The sequence below is a fragment of the Dryas octopetala genome, chromosome 1, assembly GCF_963921425.1.
Source record: "Dryas octopetala chromosome 1, drDryOcto1.1, whole genome shotgun sequence".
NCBI lineage: Eukaryota > Viridiplantae > Streptophyta > Magnoliopsida > Rosales > Rosaceae > Dryas > Dryas octopetala.
In genome coordinates, this window is record NC_141366.1 from 23916464 (window position 1) to 23941203 (window position 24740).

The 24740-nt window shown below is 34.9% G+C and overlaps 2 protein-coding genes, 1 long non-coding RNA gene and 1 pseudogene across 3 annotated transcripts; 3 read left to right on the top strand and 1 right to left on the bottom strand.

The window, feature by feature from the left end:
- The first annotated feature begins 1951 nt into the window (after positions 1–1951).
- Positions 1952–19222, top strand: LOC147299292 (ABSCISIC ACID-INSENSITIVE 5-like protein 2; annotated as a pseudogene).
- LOC147299293 (uncharacterized) lies at positions 7494–11923 on the top strand. Its single transcript, XR_015120008.1, has 4 exons — positions 7494–7694; positions 7831–7894; positions 10817–10946; positions 11790–11923. It is a non-coding gene; the product is annotated as an uncharacterized LOC147299293 (long non-coding RNA).
- On the bottom strand, positions 12475–13397 carry LOC147299294 (beta-glucosidase 18-like). Its single transcript, XM_086252584.1, has 5 exons — positions 13181–13397; positions 13018–13084; positions 12837–12895; positions 12654–12729; positions 12475–12518 (listed from the first exon to the last, which is right to left on the bottom strand). Exons 1-5 carry the CDS (start codon positions 13331–13333, stop codon positions 12475–12477), a joined length of 399 nt encoding a protein of 132 aa, XP_086108710.1. The 5' UTR covers positions 13334–13397.
- Positions 19223–21729: 2507 nt separating the features above from the next.
- On the top strand, positions 21730–24241 carry LOC147299295 (small ribosomal subunit protein eS21y-like). The gene is made up of 3 exons (XM_086249412.1): positions 21730–21889; positions 21995–22127; positions 23919–24241. The coding sequence occupies exons 1-3, from the start codon at positions 21840–21842 to the stop codon at positions 23982–23984; spliced, it is 249 nt and encodes an 82-aa protein (XP_086105538.1). The 5' UTR covers positions 21730–21839; the 3' UTR covers positions 23985–24241.
- Positions 24242–24740: the final 499 nt, after the last annotated feature.

The window sequence follows — 24740 nt, forward strand, 5'->3', positions numbered from 1 at the left end:
AGAAAAGAGTGTAACAAAGTTAAATATCACAAGATATTCGGCATTACAGGATAGAAATGTAATGTGGACACGGGTAATAATTCAAAATCATGAAAGTTAAAATAATTCAGTGTTACCAAAAACAATTAAATCAATATCTTCATTCGAATGGAACCAACAACAGTTAAATCAATATCTTCATTCGACAGAGACCCACCGAATAACATTTGATATTTGGGAGGATAACTACCGAAGGAATGTAAATAATTCAGAACTGAACTATCGAATGAATTTGTAAACACATTTCCACCAAATTCTATTCGGAAGTATACTGTCGAATATTTGGAAATAATTCGACAAGTAGATGCCGAACAAATTAAGAAATTTCGACACACCAGTACCGAATGAAATTCGAAATCATATTCTAATTTGCAGATACCCACTTTCAAAATCTCATTCTAATTTCTCTAAAATATCAAATATGTATGTAATTGGTAGGCCAAATATATATATTAATGCATTACACAACCCTAAACCCGAAAATTTCAGATCCATAAAAGCCTAAACATGGCTGACACCGAGAGTGAGTGAGGGAGAGTAAGAGGGAGAAAGCAGTCACCTGAAATTGCAGAGGAGGAATCGGCGGTGGAGGGAAGGACCGATGACGGAGGAAGCGGCGGCGTTAGTTTCAGATGGGGTCTACATAGGCCAGGGGTGGGGTATGCTGGTGGTGTGTTTGTTTGGGTGGGGTAGGTGGGTTTAGATAGTAAAAATGATGTTTTTTGTGAAATTAGAGGTATTTCTGTCATATTAGGGTGGTTAACTCAGCAGAATTTAAAAAAATTTTAAATGTAGGTGGTGAACTAAGTAAGGGTGGTCAACTCAGCACAAAAGGGTGGTCGGCATAGCCTCCCTCATTAAAAACTTAAAAAGGCATAAATTGTTAATCTAAAAAGAGAAGTGTTGAAGTAGCATATCCAAAAAAGCCCAAATAAAAATAATAGAGCTAACTTTATGGTACGATGTACAACATCAATTGGGTTCACTTGCGTTGTGTCTCAGAGGTTCAACAACTATTGGGTTTTGTTCGCCTGCATATGTATTTGTTTCATCTGAAGCAGCATAGACATACGTGGGTTCCTGATGTAACTCCCAACTGAGCAAAAAGGCATTTCCTTTCTTATTCGGTTATTCCTTTCATATTTTATTTTATTTTTAATTCAAATCAGATCCTTCTATAATTCCCAACTATTCCTATTCACACAGGTACGTGTTAGTTTTACTTCTCTCTCTTTTTTATTTTGGTTATGATAATTAATTAAACACTTCTTTTTAAACCAGTGTGACAGTGGATCATATATTTGCATGGTCATCAAATTTAATTAATTATTTGATAATTTTTGTTTTTGTTTTGTGGGTTTGCCAATTTGGTTGTTGATGTAATGTGAACTTTCAAAAGTTTTGGCTCTGGCATATGATGGGAAATGGTGATTTCATAGTGGAATTCTTGTTCCTTGTATTAGGTTTATTTTAGTTCCTGTTTTGGTTGTTGGGAAAGGATGTACATGCCCAATGCATGCCAGTTATTTGGCTTTGGTTTATGCCATGCATTTGTATTCCTTCTCTTGTTAATCTTAGAATATGAATGAACAAGTGGACATTCTTTTCTCTCCCTAAGATTTCTCACAAACCAAATGGAGTATTAGACTTATAAAAAGGCTTTAGGCAAAGCAAAAAAGCAATATGAAAATGATCTTCTATTTCTTTATGTTTTCTTCTTTCTCTTTTCCAGTTGTGTAATTGCAACTGAATACACTTCTTTTCACTTTGAGCATTGGTCGATTTTAGAGTTCATACTAGAAGGAAAGATAGACAAAGACAATTGTTTTATGCTAAGCAATACTGTACTGGTTTGTAGGTATTTCCATTTTGGAATAGTAGGTCTGTTGTGTGGGAAGTGAAAGCTTGGTGGATGGGGTTTTAGACTATGGCATCTCAAGGCAACGGCCAAGAGTCTCATTTCCAACCGTCCCCATTGACAAGGCAGCCCTCATGGTATAACTTCACTCTTGATAAAGTTAAAAACCAATTGGGAGACATGAAACATCATGAATCTTGATGAACTTCTATAAAACATATGGACTGCTGAAGCAAATCAATCCGTTGAGATGGATATTGAGAACACCTTCTCGGCATCTTCACTCCAACGGTAGGACATTTTAACATTGGCTAGAGCTTTGAGTGAGAAGTTGGTTGAGGAAGTGTGGAGTGAGATCCAACAAGGGCAGAAGAAAAGGTATGGCGAGGATATGAAAGGTCAGGATATTGAGCTGACCCTCGGTGAAAAAACCTTAGAAGACTTCTTGGTACAAGCAGGGCTTTTTGCAGAAACTTCTCTGAGTCCCACTATTCCATATGTTGTTCTTAGCTTCTATTGAAGTGGTGAATATCCCACAGATCAACATAACATGGGATTATCATCATCCCCTTCAATTGGTACACTTTCGGACTTTCGGACACAACAACTCCAAAGCAGAAAAGGGATGCATCAGATTCATATAAGAAAGCTATTGAGAGAAGATTAAGGAGAAAAATCAAGAACAGAGAATCTGTTGCTCGTTCACGAGCTAGAAAGCAAGTATATTTTAGCGTGTGTGGCGCTTTTGTTCTACATTTGGGAATTAATTATCTTCGTTTTTTCTTTCTTGTAATTGTCATGTGATCCATGTGGTTTGTACAGACATATCATAATGAGTTGGTGAGCAAAGGTTCACTTCTGGAAGAGGAGAACACAAAGCTTAAGAAAGAGAAGGTGATGGATCTTTCATTCATATCTGTGGTTACTAGTTCTTTTTTTGTCTTCACCAAGAACCTTAAAATTTTATATTTTATTAACAAAAGAACTAATATATATGAGCATATAAGAAGTGTGAAACATTATTGACAGTAAACCTAGCTACTTGGTTAGTAGGCCTGGTAAAGATGATGGATTTTCCTTAACCGAAAGTCAACTACTTTTTCAATCAATCTTTGATAACTCATGGATACGAGAGACATCTCTTTGTATAAAAGTAACAAGGGAAAGACATCCTTCAGAACTATATATTACTTGAAACTTTTTTTATTGGCATGTAAATCTATTATTTTGGTGTTGTACCCACCACTAGTATTTATCATGATAAAAGATTTTAGTGCTTTGAGTCTAAATTAACCAAAACACATTTGTGTTTGTGAATAATTCTTCAATGAAATTATTTTTTATGAGAAACAAAACTTTTATTAAACAAAGGAAAAAGTACAAAGAAGTGGACAAGGAGTCCACATCAGTACAACAAAAAAACAATAATATATAGCAAGGAATCACCACCAAGAAATACAATAGAAACAAAGCCACAAGCCCCTCCCAGAACCCTTGAACTAGACAACATTACAACCACTAACCTATCCACTCACAATGACCTGATCTACCAAAACTAGAGTACAACTGCACTCAGTCCAGAAGAAGATTGAAAAGAACCTTTTCCCATAATTGATCTACCTCCTCATCCCTATCTTCCTAAAAAATCTTCCTATAAAAAGAACTATAACTTGAATAATTTGAATTATAAAAGGAACAAGCCCTCCAATAACTTGAGGTTAATTGTATGCATATTCTTTTTGATGCCCCAGAAGTCGTGTATTGTTTCCAAGAGGTTGTATTTTGTGTTAGATCATGGGGTTTAACTCGGTTTACATTCAGTATACCAAGTTACCAAAGGACTTTTATGGTTATACATAGCATTGGTAGGAAGGCTATGAAAGTTCAATGTCATGCTCTGCCCCTATCTCAATAACCTATCTCAATAATGGTTGATAATGTACCCATGCACAACTTGACCCTTAAGGTGTATGCCTCTGGGGTATTATTATTAGTAGGGAGACTTAGAGTGCAGTCCATTTTATAAATCTTTCTTAGACTAAAACTGATAGTGATTTAGGGTTTTTAATTAAGTCAATTTATTTTTCTTCTTTGACGGCTTTATGTTAGATTTTAACTCCAAAATTTTGGGCTCCACCCAAAATCTCGAACTTAAAACCTAACATGCAGTCTCTATAAAGCCCACTCTACACCCTAGGAGGGGAAATACCCTTCAAATAAAGGGAAATACCTTTCAAATCAGGAAATGATTTTATTATGAATTAAAATGATTTTTTTATAAATTAAAAAGACTTTATTATAAATTAAAAGGATTTTCTTATAAATTATTATGAATTAAAAGAATTTTCTTATAAATTTTAAAACACCTCCGGTCTCCATCTAAAAACTATTTTTCTAAAGAACTTAAGTCTAATTATAGTCTAATTATCTCTTATTATTATTTTAATGAGACAACTGCTAATGGCATCGCTTTCTGTTGGGTGTACAAACAAGCATCATTTTTTAAATACCTAGCCCACTCAATTGCCAAAATCCCATTTACCTTAGACTCCCATATTTTTAATTAACCGTCCTCGCAAGATTCCTTTACATTGCTTCTGCACTAGAGTGAGCAATTGATTTCCCAACCTTCATTTCTTCTTACTTCTAGCTACTACATCCCACCTAATTAAATGGTCCTTCTTGCCCTCCTCCACTCCAGCCCACAGAAAATTCCTCATCAAGCTCTCCACTATCCTAGCCGCTGCAAGAGTGACAGTAACAGATAGGTATACTTTCCAAAACCAAAAGATCAAAAGATCACGCGAGGGCAAAATAGATAATTCACACCCAAAACATTACATAGCTCTTGTGGATCAGATGCGGTTTGACATTACCAAGACTTGTCCCCTTTCTCGAAATATAGGGCACGAAAGGGAACAAAATTTGGTGGATTTGGGATTGAATTGTTCATTTTTCCCTCACTTGAAGGGCACGTGACATCTAGTGGACTGAAATTTGGATGAAACTCTAGGCAATTGGCCTACATTGACCAATTTTTAAAGCTTTGATGGCTTCTTTAACCAAATTTTTAATTTGGGGGGCAATTGAATTGACACACGAGTCATCATTGAGGGGGCAAAATGGCTATTAAGCATTTTTGTTTACCTTGTCCATTGTACACGTGTTTGGCTCAAATCACACCACATGTGGGGGTGTGAGTTGAGAGCATTCCATATCGAGAATATAAGTCTTTCCTTACAATATATAATGTCCTAACCTCTCCACTTATTGTCAATTGGTGTTGGGTTGGAATGTTGGATGCTCTAATTTCTATAAAATTAAATAAGTCAAAAAGTTCTATTAACAAGAAAGCAATTGGAGGTTGCAAGTTGGGTAGTTGGCCTACAAAATAGTTGTTCCTTAGGTGGTAATCCATGTGGTGCTTGGAAGAGAGCATTCTTATCTAGAGGAGGTACATTTATATTATTTCAATCGGTTTTGAAAACTTTGTTGACGCATTATTCTCTCTTTAGAATTCTAAGCAAAGTGGCCAAAAGGTTGGAGAAACTAATGATAATTCTTTTGTGGAAACGTACGTATTAGAGAACAAAAAAGAAATTATTTGGTAAGGTGGGAAATTGTCTTGTTCTGTGAGATAAACGTGAAGTTTATAACCTGACATACTTATATACAGATCAAGTGAAAGTCTAATTCAAACATTTATGATTGTTAATTAATGACAAAAGCTAGACAATATAAAAGAATACAACTAAATAACCTACCACTCCAAAACTAGTTGCCCCAGTACACTTTGCATATGTATTTGTGATGTTGGATGTGAATTATCATGATTATTGCCACTGTCTTATGTGTGATAACCAGGGTGTTGGTTTCCAAAAACGGAATTCCCAGGGTGCTTAATTGTGGAAATTTTTTTATAGTGGCTTATGAAAATATTGAAGGTTATTGCTATGACTGAGTGTCATATTGATCAAATTGATTTTATTTGAGTATGAGCTGATATTACTCACACAAGCTTCATAGCTTACCGGGTTTTTCATGTGACCCGATATACCATTTGACTGTGTAGGGGTTTGTTTTGTAGAGTACTAGACTGGGGAGGTAGTGTGAGGAGGACATGACATTAGCAGTGGGAAATCCAAAGTTTTAATGTTATTTTTTTATTTTGTGATTCGATTTGTAAATCGTTTTGTTTTCTCATTGGCTCATTAATAATTCGGGTATCTTAAGAGGAAACATCTATTCATAAGTGTAACCTTACAGAGTTGGTTTTGTTGTAAACTTTTATTAAGAAAAATTTAATTTCCGCTGCTTAGTTTATCTCTGATCCAATCTAGTTTTCAAATAAAGGGCTTAACATATTTAGTTTTGTGGTGGGTAATTTGGACAAAATAAATTGGCTCTTGTTGGTAAGTGGTTATCGAGGTTTATTGGTTTTTCTTTTTGGTGTTTATTTAAAAAAAAAAAAAAAAACTATTTCAATTTGTTATAAACGTTGTTTGGACTTGGTCAGTAGTTGACCGAGTCTTTCTCAACAACTTGGTACTGGCTCCACGTTTTCAGCTCTTTACTGGTTTTAAATGATGATAAATAGCAGAAGCAGTAGCTTGAATAGAAACAGAGGATAATACAGAGTCTTTGGGTTGTTTTCCTTTTCAACTTCTCTCAAATATTTTCTGAACATAACAAGTATTCCAAGCAACAATATCAGAAGGGTGTTTGTATTCGGGTCTTTCTTTGTGCACGGAAGAATCTAGACAGAGGAGATTCTGGGGCTGTTTTATCCTGGAGGCGTCGTAGGCATCATTGAACTGCTTGCACATCTTGGGCAGAGCCGCGAAACGTCTTAAAGAGAGCGACCTTGTACGCGACTCATCCCAAGAATCATCTACATCTACTAAGGTTATCGGGTAACATTGTTCTTTCATTATTTGGTTCAACAAGGTTTCCATTGGAAAGGGGTTCGTTTTTGCATACTATCATCGGAAGCATATATGGGTTACATCATGCGTGGCAATTGGTTGGGATTCTAATATTGTGATTAGATGCTCGAGTTCTTGTCCTTGGAATGACGTTTTATACGGTGTGGTTTTCTTCTTTCTTATATGCGTGTAGTGGTGGGGAATGGAAAAAGAAATAGCACTACAACAAATTTGACTTTTCATGACATTTTATTAATGGCGTTTTAAAAATCAATGTCATGAAAAGACACTATTATGGCGTTTTAAAATAAAACGCCATGGAATACAGTATATAGATCGTTAACTATGACAATCAAATAAAAATGTCATTAAATAATGAAACAATGACATGAATATTGTGCCATAAAAATTTAAAAATGGGATGGCGTTTTTGCAACGTCATGGATACTTCGACTAAACCATGACAACATAGAAATGTCATAAACTTGAATTCTAGGACACTTTTTCAACGCTATGAAAAATCTGGCGAATTAAAAAAAATTTCAGCCCAAAATATTTGCCTCCAACGGGCGGGATAGAAAATTTTTGCGGAAAAACGAGCCTCACCTACCACCAGACTCAGCCACACACTAACCTCCACTCTCGGTGTCTGGGTTATTGTTTCTGTCTGAATCTCCACTTTCTCCACACACTAAATCTCCATCCTCTCTGCGAGCTTGCCTCTTATTCCTGTGTTCTATCTCTGGAATATATCTCTGCCCCACTCGTTGTCACATATGTTGAAGAAATGGTTGGAACCCTGTAGAGAATGAAGAGGAGCCAAGTTGTTTCTCAGACAATTTCATCTTCACTGTTTCTCTGAAACTCTCACGGTAAGCTTTGAAACCTGTGAATGGTGAATGGTGTTGGAATCCCTGAAATTTGGGATTTTTTTTTCCTGAACGCATTTGATTTCTAATTTCTAAATGTTTTCTGATTTCTGATTGTAAAACAATGTCGGCATCGAAGCATTTCCTGATATTGCGTCCAGAAGCAGTGCGGGACCATCTACGACGACGTCGTTTAAGTCAAGGTTGGTTTGTTTGGTTGAGTTTTTGGCTTTGTTTTGCTCTGGTCTTTGAGTTGTATTGGTTTTGGGAATCTGGGTTTTTGTTGTGATAAACCTTTTTGAAGGTTTTGATGATTTATGGGTTTTAATGGGGGTTGGTGGAATTTGTAAACCTCGGTGTTGAAGAAGTGTAATTTCAGTTCAAGAACTGTTAGGTATATAAGAGAGAGAGAGTGCGGGTGTAGTAGAGGATTATGGCATACCTTTGGATGTGGGAGTTGGAGATAATGGAGTTTGAAGCAGTGGATGAAAGTACGCGCCTTTAGGATTTTATGTCTTCACAAGTTTATTGGTCGGTGAATATTTTTTACAAGTTTATAACGGTCCTACCCCTGTTCTTGTTGCGTTGGACTGTGTTTCATTTTTTCAACCCTTAAATTGACTGACCAAATTGAATGACCTAAATTTGAAAGCTTAGTTGATATCATTGAATGACCAGAATTAGAGTGTAACATGCATCAGCATCCAAAACCCATAATTAGTTTTTAGAACTCTAAAATGAGATCATTGTAGAATTAATAAATAATTTGTATTGATGCATAAATATCTGGATTCTCATTGGTAACTTATACCAAAACTCATATTCAAAAATCTTATTTTTATAATTTTAAAAAATAAATAAATATCTGCTGATGCTCTTACATGAAAGACCATGCATTACATTACAGACATTAAGAAAACTATGGTCCTAACAAATCCAAATGCTACTGAAGGCTTCTTCAAGTGCCCTCTTCCTGCTAATCTCTACACTCCACCCTCCTGCCCTTCCACCTCTCTCCGCTCGGAGCTTCAACATTTCTTCATCATCAATAGCATATCCATGCATATCATGCGCCCCTCCAAGTGGTAGTGGTTGTGGAGCCATGCCAGTTGGTCGTGGTTGTCCTCCTGCAATTGTAGGTGCATATTGTCCCTGTATTCCAGCACCAAATCCTGCTTGAGAGCCTTGGCTCAGAGCCTATCAATAAACACATAAAATCAGTTGGGAAAATACTGTTGTTCCCTTTGGGCTGGAAAAACTGGCACAGTTTACAAAAATAAATGATTGACAAAAAAAGTTTGAACATTTAAAAAAGTTTTGATCATCTAAAGAAAACATAAAGGAATGCATAGAAGTAATACAATATGGAGGCTCTTCAAAAATGTGCTTAAAGAATTATTATAAGAGGGATTGGGTGCCAAATCTCAATTTTAGTGCCCCATTTACGTTCAATTTCATCTTGAAGCTCTAGTTCTCATTATTGGTGAACCTCTGAGTGTAAACTAAGCTGTGCATTATTTGAGTTAATGTGTCTGCAATTATACATTTCTCTTACAACTCTAACTTATTTGACAACAACAATGTTCTTTGCTTTGTGTTTGTCTTTCAATGCCGAGCAAGTAGATTAGCAGTCTATTGTTTGTCAAATTGTATATTCTTTGGACTAAAGAATCTGAGACAATTTGTTCTGCTATTTTGCTACATATATATGCAAAGTTGTTGTACAAATTCATGTGTGAGTGGAGGTGGTCTTTTATCAATATGTTATAATGGTTGGGATTACAGTCTATATATATATTCTACGAGAAGACATCTAAAAGCAATAGCATTGATGATAATTGTTATTGAGAGAAATGGGACATAATGTACATTCTGGATATTCATTTGTTAGCATAGACAACTTTCATTTATATAGGTTCAGTTTTAATTGCAATTGTGAATGCTCCAAAGTGAGACATGAACATTCTGTATTTTGGAGTTCATTCATTTGTTAGCATAGGAGAGATAAATTATTTCAATAATATTGCAGTTTTAATTGTGATTGTCCAATAGGCAAGGCTTCCTTATTTTTCTGAAAAACATCATTTAGCAGCTAGTCTTACGTAAGTTTGGTATTTTATTTTTTCTCTTCCCCCACCTTATTTTTCTGTAGAATATGTGAAGATTAGATGCCAACATGAGGCATTAAGACTTGTAGCATTCTATTCTCTCAGGAAATACAATATTTACAAGAGAATCTGTTGGCCTTTTACTAAAGAATAAAGAATAAATAGAATACTTAAATTTGGAAGGCCCCTGTACCTCAGATTGCTAGAAACTGCCATATAAACTCCATAGGCTGCACTAGTTGATAATATGGGAACATCCTCTGCTTCACCAGCAAAAGATTTATCGAAAGCTTTTCGTGCATTAATCAATGCATTTGTTACACCTGTACCAACCTGAAAAAAAAAAAATGTAATCAGTCATATGGCATCAGTAGCCATTTGATGGCTACTGATGCCATGAACCATATAACAAAAATGGTAACTTATAACCAGAAATGTTCAGTACTTCAGTTCCATTTTGCTTGCTATATCTCTAGTCCTCAAACTAGAAATGTTTGAATTACTTAGTTTTCAATATGAAAAAGGGCAGGTTATCTAACATCTTCTGATCTCTCCAGGGGTATGGCGTAAAGAAAATGAGATTGACTTTGAATAGCAATAAATTAAGAACGCTAGAGTCTCAGAATGACAGAACCTATTTAGAAGACTGGTTTGAGGGACGCCTAGTCTCAGAATGGCCTTTTCATATTATTTGGAGAAAAGTATTTACATGCTTGTCATTGATGATACATGATTGCAATTATCCTATACTCATAGAGACATGGCCACCAAATCAATGCAGTTCTACAAATTACTTGGTTTATTTTTGAAAAAATCGAGTACAAGATTAGATTGTATTTTAGATAAACAAAGCTGAAACAACCAAATGTAAAAGACCATTAAATTAGAAACAGTCAAGGATTATAATTCAAGTAAAGAAAGAAAAAATTGATAAGCAAATACTACATATGAGTGCTACAATTGAGGAATTTTATGTTATGGATTTAAGATTGCTGAAGCTTTCCATTATGTTTCTAGGTACAAATCCAAGCCTGTTGCTGTTAAAATTATATAGCCAACCAGAACATCAGCTGTTTATCCTGAACGCAAGGAAAAATTTCAGGAGGTTACATTGCTGTCAAAGGTGAAACATGAAAACATCGTGAAGGTATGAAACTTATTCCCTGATACTTGCATTTGTCTAACTATATGCATATATATTTCTCATCATATCTCGGGAAACCTTTTCTCCTTTTGTAAAGGACTTGAACTGTTTATACTTGTCTGTTATGATATACTATTTTGGTTCCTCCGTCCCTTAGTTTCGGTGATTAGAAGAATACCCTTACGAAAATTAACCTTTTGTTTTAAGAAATATATTTATTCTATTTATCAAGGTGACATGAAATTTTGACACAAGGAAATGAACACCTCCCAGTCACTATACACGTACATCTGTTCCTAAATTGGTATTCAATGCCCTGTGTTAGCTTCTGCAAATTGGCCAGCAAGTATTTAATATTATGCTGTTTTGGGATAATCTTGCCTTGGAGTAATAATTCTTCTCTTTTAACTTCCTAAGGTACTGATAATGTAACCATTTATGGAGCTTTTGGCATTATAATGATAGCAAGTAAAGTATATTTGGAGAAACTGGACAAACAGCTCAAGCTATACATCATTATATGAGAACTGTCTACCACTCTAAACTTGATAGAGCATTATCTGCAGAACGCCTTTAAGAAGTTGGTATTATTGACATACATAATGATGTCCGTAATTTTGGAAAGCTACATAATAAGAAATAAAATCTCAATTCGTTTTTGGTTTCCAATTCTTTCAGTTTTGTTGTTCTTCGCCTTCTAATGTATCTGGTACAAATCTGAGTGTGGATCATAATTTTATTTCTTATTAGTGTGTGTATATATAATATTCATAAATCCAAGTGTTGTAATTGAGGAATTTTATGTTATGGATTTAAGACTGCTGAAGCTTTCCATTATGTTTGTAGGTACAAATCCAAGCTTGTTGCTGTAAAAATTATACTGCCAACCAGAACATCAGCTGTTTAGTCTTAACGCAAGGAAAAATTTCGAAGGGAGGTTACATTGCTGTCAAAGGTGAAACATGAAAACAATCAGGAAGGTATGAAACTTATTTTATTAGATCATAGTTGTGGTAAATAGATGTGAGATGGATTGCTTTTGAATATGTTCTGCACTGGATGTAGTTAAGGTCTGAAACTTTAATTTGTGTAAATCATATGTTCTTAGATTAAAAAAGCTTATTAAGGATGGATAAGAGCTGGACAACTTTTCCCAGGTTTCTTAAAATATCTAACTTTTCCCATAGATAGTTAGGGACTTATTTAGAGTGGATAGTAAGATATGTATTTTTTTCTTTCTTTGTAGCATTAGTCGGGAGTACCAAGAAGGGTTAAAAATCTTCATTAAAAATGCTAAAGAGTATGCAAGGAATCCTGATATGCTCGTATGTCCTTGTAGTCTCTGTAAAAATCTTAACTCACAAAATGATGAAGATTTGTACATGCATATGCTCAAATATGGTTTTGACCCTCTATACAAGGTTTGGATCCTCCATGGGGAACAACCAAGTAGATTTAGAAGTAGTTGCTAAGGACACTAATTAACAAGTGGAAAAGGTTTGAGGGTGTGGTCATCAACTTTCTATAAAATTCAGCTTCCAATCCCACTTGGATTGACTTTTCCGAGCATCCCATCTGTTGGTTCAACAAATCATCATATTAAAGTTGTAAATAGCCCAGATTAACATAACCAAGCAACAAAAAAAGAAAAGAGATTAACCCAGAAACCAATTAATTAATAAGGTAATATAAAACAACACACTTACTTACCAGGTAGAATTCTAGCCCATGAAATGGAGAACCTGTATGCATTTATCCCTAGGGAATGCATCAGCTCAATGTCTTCCTATATATACACAAGTCCCAAAAAACTAAATGTAATTAGCATATCTAGTATACATTTAGTCTTCTGATTTTAATTGTAATTAAAGATCATAAGTATCAAATGAATACCAAGTAGCGATGGTAATGGTCGTCTGCAAAGTCTCCAGTCTCATTATCCACTATTTTTCCTGAAGTATTTTATAAATGTAGACATTAATTTAGTTAATTAAGACCTGTACTTTGCAATTAGCAGTCCAACTGAGCAGAATGGTAGTAATTAAGATTAATTAGAATTTGGTTATTGAATTACCTGGAATGTGACTATAAACATCCCAGTTGCTTAGGCTCTTCCCATCTTCAAGATAAGCCCCTTCAACCTTACAAAATTGAATTTGTATGAAAGTTAAGTTGATATAGTTTCAGCAAAGAAAGAATTTAAGAAGAAGAAGAAGAGGAAGAAGAAGAAGAAGTGCCTGATAAGATGAAGTGCTTGCTCCAAAGAAGAAGCCATCTGGGAACTGAGACCTTTGAATTTCTTCTTCATCTTGCTTGAGACTTTGAGCTAAATAAGCAGTGGAAATTAGGAAGATAACAGAGCAGGACAAGAAACAGGGCTGGAATTTCATATTGTAATTGGTTTCAAGTTTTGCGGTTTATGATATTAAGTTGGTGTATATATAATATTGACTAGTTTTGGGTATAGCTGGAATTATGCATGTCAAGTGGTCTACTGCATTTTGGGACAACAGGTAGGTAGTAGCTTAGTCTTGGACTCGTGGGTGAAACCTAAAAAACAGATAAAAATTAATCAATTATCTACATTACATAGTTTAGTAAAAAGGAAAATTCCTTTGTCAAATTAAATAGTAAAAAGGAAGAAAACAAAAAACAAAAGGAGAGGACAAAAATTTGTGCTTTTTGTGACTGTGAGGCAACTGCAGGCTGCTTTCTTTATATTATTAAATAAAACCCTTATTTTTTAGGTGAGGTTATTTAATTTTCAGTCCTTTAGAATGTCTCATATGCTCTATGAAAATAAACCCAACTAGAAAATATATATCCCTAGCTTGTTATGACAAAACATTAATTAAATGATATCTTGTCTGGATAGAAGAAATATAATGGCCATAAGAGTTTAATATCATCCTGGGACTTTATGATCAGGGAAAACATGCATCTTGATCATGACCAAATATTTCATTTTGTACAAGGTGCTAGGGAAGCATATATATTCATGTGGACATATATTGGAGAAAAAAAAAAATCTGTCTATTAATGTAGGTTATTGCATTTCCTAAATTTCTTGACAATTCTTCTTGCTTGGAAAAAATAACAAATTAATAGACATTTATTACATGAATACCTTCAGTTTGGTGATTCCCTATGCATCAAAATATAGAGGGTACCTGTTAAAAAACTCAATTAAGCTTAGGATTTCCTTTACAAGTCAGATAAAGCCTAGGAGTAACTGGAAATATTTGTTAGAAATACATTCTGATTGTCCTTTTTTGAACATCTGAGTTATGAAAGCGAAACAGAACTCAAATTAGAAATCAAAATTGTGGTATTTGAATCAATTTATGGCTTTTTTTGGTGTGTATGTTTTCTAATGAGTTAAGGATTGAAATAAACTATTAATTTCTGACCAATACAAGTTTTATTATTTGAGATGGGTCTGGTACTCTGGTCTGATTTTGCTCAAATCATAATTATGCACATTCCCCACAAACGGGTATACACACACACACACATACACACACACCCTAGTCATTACTGTTTTCAAGGAAAAAAATTGTAATGTTTAGTAGGACTTGGACTACTTTGGTGTTCATCTCCAAGTTTGCCCATCACTAGTGTATTAGCTGCAAAAGGGCTGAGCCTTAAGTCCCAAATTTATATGTGATTGAGAATTGAGAAAAGAAAGTAGGGGATTAATTTGTGAGCCTTAAGTCCCAAGTTTGTGAGCCTTAAGGGCAAAAGGACTAATTTGTCACTGTACAACGCCTCATGTGCACTTGGTGCCATTTTTTTGGTCAATTTGAGTGTCTTTTTTTTAAGGTGAATTTATTTATCATTAAGTGGACCTTTTTAATATTTGAAAATATTAAGTGAGTTTATTTAATATTTGGTGTGTAAACTAACTTTTGAATCGTTTACTTTATAATTTTTCTGCACTTAGAGAGCGTGGAATGCAAGTGATCTTGCCCTAGTTTATAATTAGTATATAAATCAAATTGCTCAGTAAACTTAAGAGTCATCATCATGTTCTCTCATGGATAATTAGTTTACATCATATTCTCTCATTCATATTTCATGCTTCTCTCATATGTTATGGACAAAGCCTAGGGGAAGTTCTAATATGTCATCCAACACATATAATTAATATTCTATCCCACGAATTCAGGGTGTCTAATTGATTGATATTTGATAGTGCACCTTTCTTCTTGATTGCAAAGTCGATATAAAGGTTAATGTACCAAAAAATAAGTGGATATATAGGTTCATGCACCTGTACTATAATTCAATAATTGCTCAACTACCTTCTCGATTCTGCTGTGAAAGTACTCTTGTTCTTTAATAAGAGGTAAAAAGTTTATTCAAAAAAATAAGAGCTAAACAAGTAGTTAGTCCTTCAGCATGAAAAATTAAAATAAGAAGAAACTAGCTATTCTATGTTGTTTATCTTCTCCCTTCCCAATATTGTTTCATAAAAAGGAAAAAAAATACAGTATTTTTCATTAAAAAATTATTATGTTTTTATTTCAAATTGTCGGTTATCCACATGTGCATCGTGATTGCATGTACATATTTCAGCTATTAGTTATGATTCTATTTTATACATTCTTTTGCACCCAGCATATAAATTTTGTTCCTTTACTTTTCCTAACTCTAGCTTTGAACTGGGAATTTTGGTATTGGGGAATAATTCAATTCCTTGATTTATTCATATTCCATGCAATGTATGTTTGGACAAGGTGGATGTGTTTCTCATCACAAGGCATATATGTACAAAGAAGCAAAGTCCCAAATTTATATGTGATTGAGAATTGAGAAAAGAAAGTAGGCTTGGGAAGTCCCAAATTTATCTATTTTGCTGGCAGATTTCAACCTCATCATTTCTGTCCTCTGCAACATCCTTGTATAATTTGCTAGCTTTGATTAATTAAAGCATTGCCTCGAGTTTGATCAGAGTTTATATCAACTGGGGATATATTTAGCTTTTCATACATACATATGGCCAGTGACTTGTTTGCATGATTTTTTTTCATCCAAAAGCCTATTTGCTCACACTTGTTGTTATCATTGTCACTGCAGATCAAGAAGCAAATAGTGGAATTAGGAATGACCATCACAAGCAATGCTACTTTTTGGACATAATCATCCTCACTCAAATTACCACTAATAGGTTGGCTTTTGAGGATTTATATATATGTGCATTTTGAGACAGTATTTTAAGTTTCTAGTGGTGTATGTACTAGCTAGAAACAATGTCAATATTATTAAATGACATTTCATTATATGTATTAGAATTTCATTACTATATAATTATCCTTAATTTTGTTGTAATGGTAGAAAACCTTGAACAATTTGGTTGCCTTTAATGTAAATTCTAATTTGGTATTAGATTGCTTTAGATTGGTTTAGCTTTAGATTGGTTGCCTTTACTGTAAATTCTTATTTTGTTGACATTTCATTATTGGTTTAGCTTTAGATTGCTATAATACATGCATTTGATAAAAATTGATTAGTATTATTATTAATTATTTTTTTCAAATACACCCAATATTCCATGGCATCCCTTTTTTTTTTTTTTTTGGCCACTTCATGGCATCCCTTTAAAGTCACCAAAAGCAATGGCATTTCAAATATGGCAGAATTAGATGATATAGGTCATCTAATGTTAAACTTTTTCAATGGCAATGTAAACAATGCCATAGAAAGGCTTTCATGACATTTAACAAACGTCATTGAAACGCTTTAACATGGCATATTTCAGATGTCGTTGTAGGCCCAACCCTTTCAATGGCGTTTGAATCATGCTATGTAAACACAATTAGATGACAGCTACTGAAAGTCATCTAAAGTTAGCCATTTTCAATGACATTGAGATAACGCCATGGAAAGGTTTTGCATGACATTGCTCAAACGCCATATAAATTGTACCCTTTCAATGGCGTTGAAGCCATGCCATGTAAATTCTTTAGATGACATGTACTGAAAGTCATCTAAAGTTAGCCATTTTCAATGACATTGAGATAACGCCATGGAAAGGTTTTGCATGACACTGTTGAAACGCCATATAAATTGTACCCTTTCAATGGCGTTGAAGCCATGCCATGTAAATTTTTTAGATGACATGTACTGAAAATCATCAAAAGTTAATCATTTTCAATGACAATTAATTAACGCCATGGAAAGCATTTACATGACACGAATCAAACGCCATAAAAGGTGTGGAAGGATGACAATTGTTCAACGTCATGGAAACTATTTTAGATAGCGTTTTTCCGGTGCCGTAGTAGGGCCACCCTTTCCATGGCACCGGTATCTACGACGTGGTTCGTGGCGTTTGGAAACCGCCATGAAAAGCCTTCCATGGCGTTTTTCAAACGTCATGGAAAGGGTTTTTTGTTGTAGTGTAGGTTTTGGACGAATAGTTGGATAGAAGAGTCTCTTTAATTGGATAGTTGGATAAGTTTTGGATAAAATACAATCCTAGATTTTGATACTAGGTCTGATTTACTTGTTCTCATTCAAGGCCACTTTTGTCATCAACTGATAATTGATTCTTAAATTTTGGTTGCTTTATGTTATTAAGTCATTACTTTTGTTTTTCATTGGTAAATTTTAGTCAATAAGGCTGTTTTAGTAATATCCAAGGTTTTTTGCAATGGGCTGTAGATGTGGCCTGTAGGTGTTCGTTGGTTTTGTTATGTTATTAAGCTCTATTTTATGGCTCACTAAAAAAAGGTTCTATTTTATGGTCTTTTTCGGTTTTTGTTAATAGTTTCCTACTTAGGAGTAGAAGATTAAGTGAGGTGTATTGTATATGAATTTTAAAAGACTTTTGTGGAGTTTAAAAGTCATGTGGTATTCAATTAACAAAATTCGTAAAAGTCTATATGTATTCAATTAAGAATTTTGAGGAGTCTATAAAAGTCATGTGGTATTCAATTAAGACTTTTAAAAAGTCTGTGAAAATCTATAAATTCTACAAAAGTTTGTCACTTAAAAAAAGTCTACAAAAATCTTTATAAATCTATATACACTACACCTCCTAAGGTTAGAATGGCTAAAGGCATAGGGCAACATTTGGGTTCATATTGCAGCCATGATGATGCTCTCTTTCAGTTTACTTGATGCAATCCTAATCCAAGGAGTAATGCTGAGGCATCCTAGGTCTAATGCTTAAGCAAACACTAGTTGGAATGTGGAGGTTTTGTTCTTCTCCTCCTTTTCTCTTTATTTTCCAATTAAATTTTTTGCAATTCTACCCAGCCACCATCAAGCCTCATGAAAATCCTAAATTCCTATCCTTGAAAATCATAATTCAACGGGATTAATACCATTTTGCTCCCCCGACTATTACACTTGTATCAGTTTGCTCCCCAGATTTCTAATTTGGAAAATTAAGGACTCTGACTTTTTCAATTTTGCCAATTGAGGTTCTTTTGTCAATTTACACATTTTTTATCCAAATCTTTGAGGGCAAAATGGTCCCTTCCAATTAGATCTTATCATTTTTTCCTCATGCATCATTTTTCCTCTTTTATTTCTTGCTAAATTTTGCTTGATCATCTCGACATTTTAGATGAAAAATGTATAAATTGACGGAATAACCTTAATTGGCAAAATTGAAAAAGTCAGGGTCCTTAATTTTCCAAATTAGAAGTCTGGGGAGCAAACTGATACATGTGTAATAGTCTGGGGAGCAAAATGACATTAATCCTTAATTCAACCTTCTTTTAGAAACCCAGAATTCATTGAAGTAGCCAACTTTCCCTTAATTCTCAGGTACGTCCATTGCAACCTTTTTCCTTTTTGAAAACCTCAACTATTCCAAGCCTTTGGCTAGCAGTCTTTGCAAAAGCCTCAGATCAGATCTCTTTCCTCGCTGTCCTATGCGAGTTTTTATTATGAATTTGGTTGATCTTTACAACTGATGAGGTTTGTTTCAAAAGAAGAAGATCATATTCTATGGGACTTATGGTTATTGAGAGTATAGTACGCACAAAATAAAAAGAAACAAACTTGAAAACTTCAACATCACTAATTGAATCTTGTCTGATGGATAACATTATTCCTAGAAATGATGGGGTTATTATGCTTAAGTTCCTTTTGACTTTTGCTAGATGGTTTTATTTTTCAAATCTTTGTCATTCTACCATTACAAAAATCTTTCTATCATTTCAGTGTATTTTTTTCCCCTGTAGGAATTTGAGAAGATGTTGCCATCTGAATCTTCAGACTAACCAAAATATCAGCTTTGAAGAACAAGTTCAGCCTCTTTCTGATTAGTGTCTCTGCACAAAGTGTGGTAGTTCTCAAGTGTCAGGACTAGTATCTTGGCTTCATGTAGCGCTCTGGGTTTCCATTTACCAGGGTGCTTGTCGCTACTGCCATAGGTGTGCTTATGAGCTTTTTGTCCTACCCACCTCACCATTAGGATATGGTTTTGTACATTTACAATTAACTAATCTCAAAATACATATATCAGCAAAAATGTCATGTCTATAAGTTTTGGTTCTGTTTTGCTGGGAGTCAAAAAAAGATTGAGTTCATTAAGTTCGAGGGTGCCCATTGGTATGATATGTGGGTAAGCCAAGGTATTATTAGTTTTAGCCGACTCTTTTTCCTAGGAGAAATTTGGCACAATAACCTCATATTAAGCACTTAAAAGACATTTAACCACCTTTTCTAAATTCTTAGAAATCTAACAAAAAGTTGATATGAAAAGACTTGATTACCCCTGAATTAAAATCTCAAAACCTGCTATCCCTTTTCTTCTGCAAATGCTCACTCTCTCAGCTCTCTCTCTCTCTCTCTCTCTCTCTCTTTCTTCGTCATTGCAAATCTGATTCATTGCAAAGAAGATGGCGTCGCACTGGGAACAACTGAAAAAGGCGGAGGCGGAGGGGCGGGGCTGGGTGGTATATATACTACTCCATGAGAAAGATAGGAAGAAAGAGAGAAAAAGAGAAGGAGAAAGAGGGGAAAAGAGAAGGGGGGAGAATGGGTGCTTGAGGGAGGTGACGCTAGCGCCGACTTTTCACAGACTAAAATGGAAGCAATTCCTCATTTTTAGAAAGAGGGGAAGGGGAAAGGGAAGGGGAATGAGGCTGGGCGTGGAAAGGAAAGGGTCAGGGGAAGAGGAAGGTTGGGTTCAAATTCAAATGTTCAATTGATTATTTTTAATTTTTAGAAATTTTAGTTTTAAATAATATTTTTCTTCTTCTTCTTCTTCTTCTTCTTCTTCTTCTTCTTCATTGCAAATTTGATTCATTGCGAAGAAGACGTCATCGCACTGGGAGCAACTGAAAAAGGCGAAGGTGGAGGGGCGGGGCTGGGTGGTATAGTACGCCGTGAGAAAGAGAGGAAGAAAAGAGAGAGAGAGAGAGAGAGAGAGAGAGAGAGAGAGAGAGAGAGAGAGAGAGAGAGAGAGAGAGAGAGAGAGAGAGAGAGAGAGAGAGAAGGGGGGAGAGTAGGTGCTTTTGGGAAGTGACGATAACGCTAACTTTTTACAAACCAAAATGGAAGCAATTCCTCATTTGCTCTCCTGGGTTGGGCATGGAAGGGGAAGGGGAAGGTTGGGTTTAATTGATTATTTTTAATTTTTAGAAATTTTAGTTTTTAATAAATATTTTTTGAGAATTTTTTTTTTTTAAAATCTTTGTATATGATTTTACGAAAATACCCATATGATTTAACAGATTAATGAACGGAATGTGACGGAGATGCCACATTGCTACACGGTGCAAAGTCTAGATGGTAAATAGTATTTTTTTTTTTGTTTGGGTGGTAAATGCACACACTCCTATAGTCTTGGTGGTAAATATGCAAATTTCTCAAACTTCTATTAGAGTCCATTAATTATAAGGTACTGACAAAGCAAAATATCAACCAAAACTACTCAATCTATTTTTATTAACTTGCGGACACTATCTATTTTTCTGAAACTGCAGTTTCAATTCATTTGCAATTTCTGAAACTGCAGTTGCAACTCAAATAAACTGCAGTTTTAGTTCATTTTTCAGTTTCAGAAACTGCAGTTACTAAAACTGTAAGTGAAACTGCAGATCCATTAGAAGGCTTCGATCAAGCACAGAGAGAGAGATAGAAAGAGGAAGTCGGTGGCATTACTCCCCTTTCTTGCATCGATTTGCTGCAGGTGGCGGCCAGCCGGCAGCGGGGAGGGTGGGTTGAGTCGGCGCCGGTGTAGGGAGCACACCGGTGGTCGCCATTCGTTGGGGGAAGGCCGGAGCAAGAAGCTTCGGTGTGGAGCAGTGTGGATCGAGAGAGAGAGAGAGAGAGAGAGAGAGAGAGAGAGAGAGAGAGAGGGAGGAGTTTTAGTAAGGAGAAGAAACACTCACTAGAATGACTGAGTACTCTTTGCTGTCTCCCTGTTTTTGACGTTGTGACACTTCCATGGCAAAGCGATTCAATAGATCTCGCTCTCTTAAGCAGAACGCATCCATCTGATGTAAGTAAGTGGTAAGGATATCTAAGGTTTTAAACATATTTTTAATAACATATTTTTTTAATATCATAACTTACAAATGTGACCTTATTGTTAAATTTGAACAATAAGTATAGTAGAAGTTAAATAAAATGTTTGTCATGTATCTTAGAGTAATTAATTCCTTCTATTAAGTAGAAGTTATAAAAAAAATAAAAAAAAAACTAACTGGACCCTAATCCAATTTAGAAAAGGGCTGCCAAAGAAGACCCAACACAAACCAGCGAACCGAAGAGGTCCATATTATATTCTATCGGCGTTGTATTAGGTTTTCTTCACTTGACACCCTTTTAAGATTTCACTTGAGCGCCGCACCCCCAGCCTCTCTCTCTGTCTCTTTGTGTTCTTTTTCTTGGGTCCTTTGAGAAAGTAGCTGTTGAGTCTCAGTTGCGAAGATGCAGAACGAAGAGGGAGTCATCACCGAGCTTTACATTCCCAGGAAATGGTATTCACTCTAAAAACTTATTATATTGAGTTGTTTGTGCGATTTGGACATGTGGGTTTTGGCTGAAACTGTGTTGTGTGGTATATATGTATGTGGGTGATACAGCTCGGCCACCAACAGGCTCATCACTTCAAAGGACCATGCATCTGTTCAGATCAACATTGGCCATCTCGATGAGAATGGCATTTACACTGGCCAGTTCTCCACTTTCGCTCTCTGCGGTTTCGTCCGCGCTCAGGTTCTCATTCTTTCTTTTAAATTCAGATTTTTGTGTGTTTTTTTTTTTTTTTTTGCTATTATATAAAGCTTTGTGTTGTAGTTAGTTTATACTACATGTGAATGGTTCTGGTAATTGGAACTAAGATGTTTGTGTAGCCATTGATGATTGTGGGAATTGATTTGTTGAAGCTTGAAAGTAATGTCTTGCTTATATTTTCAATTGTTTCGATCAGGTATCTGTAGTTTAGTTTCGTTTACAATTGAGGACAAATTGAAAAACACTTTGTGTTGTAGTTAGTTTATACTACATGTGAATGGTTCTGGTAATTGGAACTAAGATGTTTGTGTAGCCATTGATGATTGTGGGAATTGATTTGTTGAAACTTGAAAGTAATGTCTTGCTTATATTTTCAATTGTTTCGATCAGGTATCTGTAGTTTAGTTTCGTTTACAATTGAGGACAAATTGAAAAACACTAATGTCAGTTAGCTTTGCATTAATCAATTCTTTATGCATTACAAAGTTATTCATACATTAAATTAGTTTTAAAGAATTGATTTAAACTAAAGAGAGCTGACATTTCGTCTAAAAATTGATCATTTTTTCAATGTCCTTAATTGTAAACGAAACTAAACTACATGTACTTATTGAATAATTACTAGGGTCTAATTGAAAAATTACTCAAATTACAGCGGCTGAATTGTTTATTTACCCTATTTATTTGTAATGCCCAGTTGGGTCGTTTTAAATTTTGATGAAGTGCTGAACGTTATTGGAGGTTACATGTTGTGCACTTGTGCTATTCCCTTTTGAGACAGTTAAAAATTCTAATTTTGTTCTTTTGGCGTAGAATTGTGATGATACATCTTGCAGTAGATGATGACTTTGATATGTATGTGTATTTTATTTTAGAGCAAATGACAACAATGGTCCTCGAACTTTACCCTTTGTATCACTTTGGTCCACGAACTTGTTTTTTGAATTCTATAGTCCTCGAAATTTCACCCGTGTATCACTTAAATCCTTTCCGTCAATTCCATCCACTTTTTCCATCAATTTTAGTCACGTGTCAAGCACGTGAGCAACTTTTAAAAGGTAAAAATAGTAACTCATCCCCTCTTTCTTTTCCCAACGTGATATACGTGACTAAAATTGACGAAAAAAATATAGATGAAATTGATGGAATGGACTAAAGTGATTCATAAGTGAAAGTTCGTGGACTATATAATTCAAAAAACAAGTTCGTGGACCAAAGTGATACTCGAGATAAAGTTCGAGTACTATTGCTATCATTCTCTCTTTTATTTTATGTTTTCTGTTCTTTGTAATTTTGCAATCTGTCCCTTTTTGATGTAATGATATTCATGAGTGAGGAGGAAGTGTGATTAGTATATTAGTTAGACGACAAAGGATCAGCATATTATTCACTTCTTTTTCTGTGTATGAATATTCAATTTTGTCTTTGTTTTCTTCTGTGTAGAAGTTGGTCTGGTATTTTGTTACACTATATATAACGCTTTGATAGTGCGAGACTGCTAGTGAATCTATTTTCTTGGTTCTTCATGTCTTTCAATCTTCTCTTCCTCTATGTAACAATTATCTTCTAGGACTCCTGTCCTTGGGGTGTCTTTTTTTTCCGGATATTTATTGTTCGGTAGTTGTGGTGCTTTTTTGCATAGTTTATCTTATCCACAGGTACTCTTCTCAGGTGTTCAGTGTTATGCTAGTTTTATTGAGACATTTGCAGTTTGTTAATCAAATTTGGCAGTCCATTACTTCTGCTTCTCATGTTTTGCTCTCTTTTTTTCAGGGAGATGCTGACAGTGGTCTGGACCGACTTTGGCAGAAGAAGAGAGCTGAAGTCCGACAACAGTAGAAAGAGATGATCTAGTGTTTCTTCTAAAATTTTGATGTTACAGTCGCTTTTTCATTAGGTACTCGTGGATTTTTGCAACTAGTTGCCAACTTGTAGTGTTCTTGAGTTGACTTCGCTTTGTTTTACTAGTGAAGATTGTAGTCATTGAAATACTTTTATCTACATTGCTTGGTTTTACCAAACTATTCCCACAGATGTGTGCCACCCTTTGTTTTACCAAATATGAATGATGATTTGAAAATCTATGATTTAAATAATCCATGGATTTACCTGTTTCAAGTTTCTGACCAAAATGTTTCTGCACTCATGTTTTGTTCCTAGTTCGACTGTGTTAAATCATTTTATCACAATTGTGTAAGAATGGTTGTGTCAAGCTTGAACATGCTATAGTTGTGTGAACTTATGACCAATGCATTCCCATTGCTTATATCATATTGTTTTTTGTTCATACCGATGTCAACATATTGAGAAATAATTCCCTTCCTCTCAGCCTCACAGTTTCTTTTCATCTTGAGAACCAGTTCCCTTCCTCTTGGCCTCAGAGTCGCTAGATGTAAGAGTTGGAAATGCATTAAACTTTTTGACAAGATTCTACAATTAGTCTCTCGCCGGGGTGTGATTTAGTTTCAGGGCGAACAGTGGTTCGATGATCTTGTTAAATATTTAGGTCTTATTCAATGATATCTTTGTAAATTTAGCTAATGAGATCTTGTAAATAATTAGCTAAATTAGAAAGGGGGCTGTTATTTGCATAAT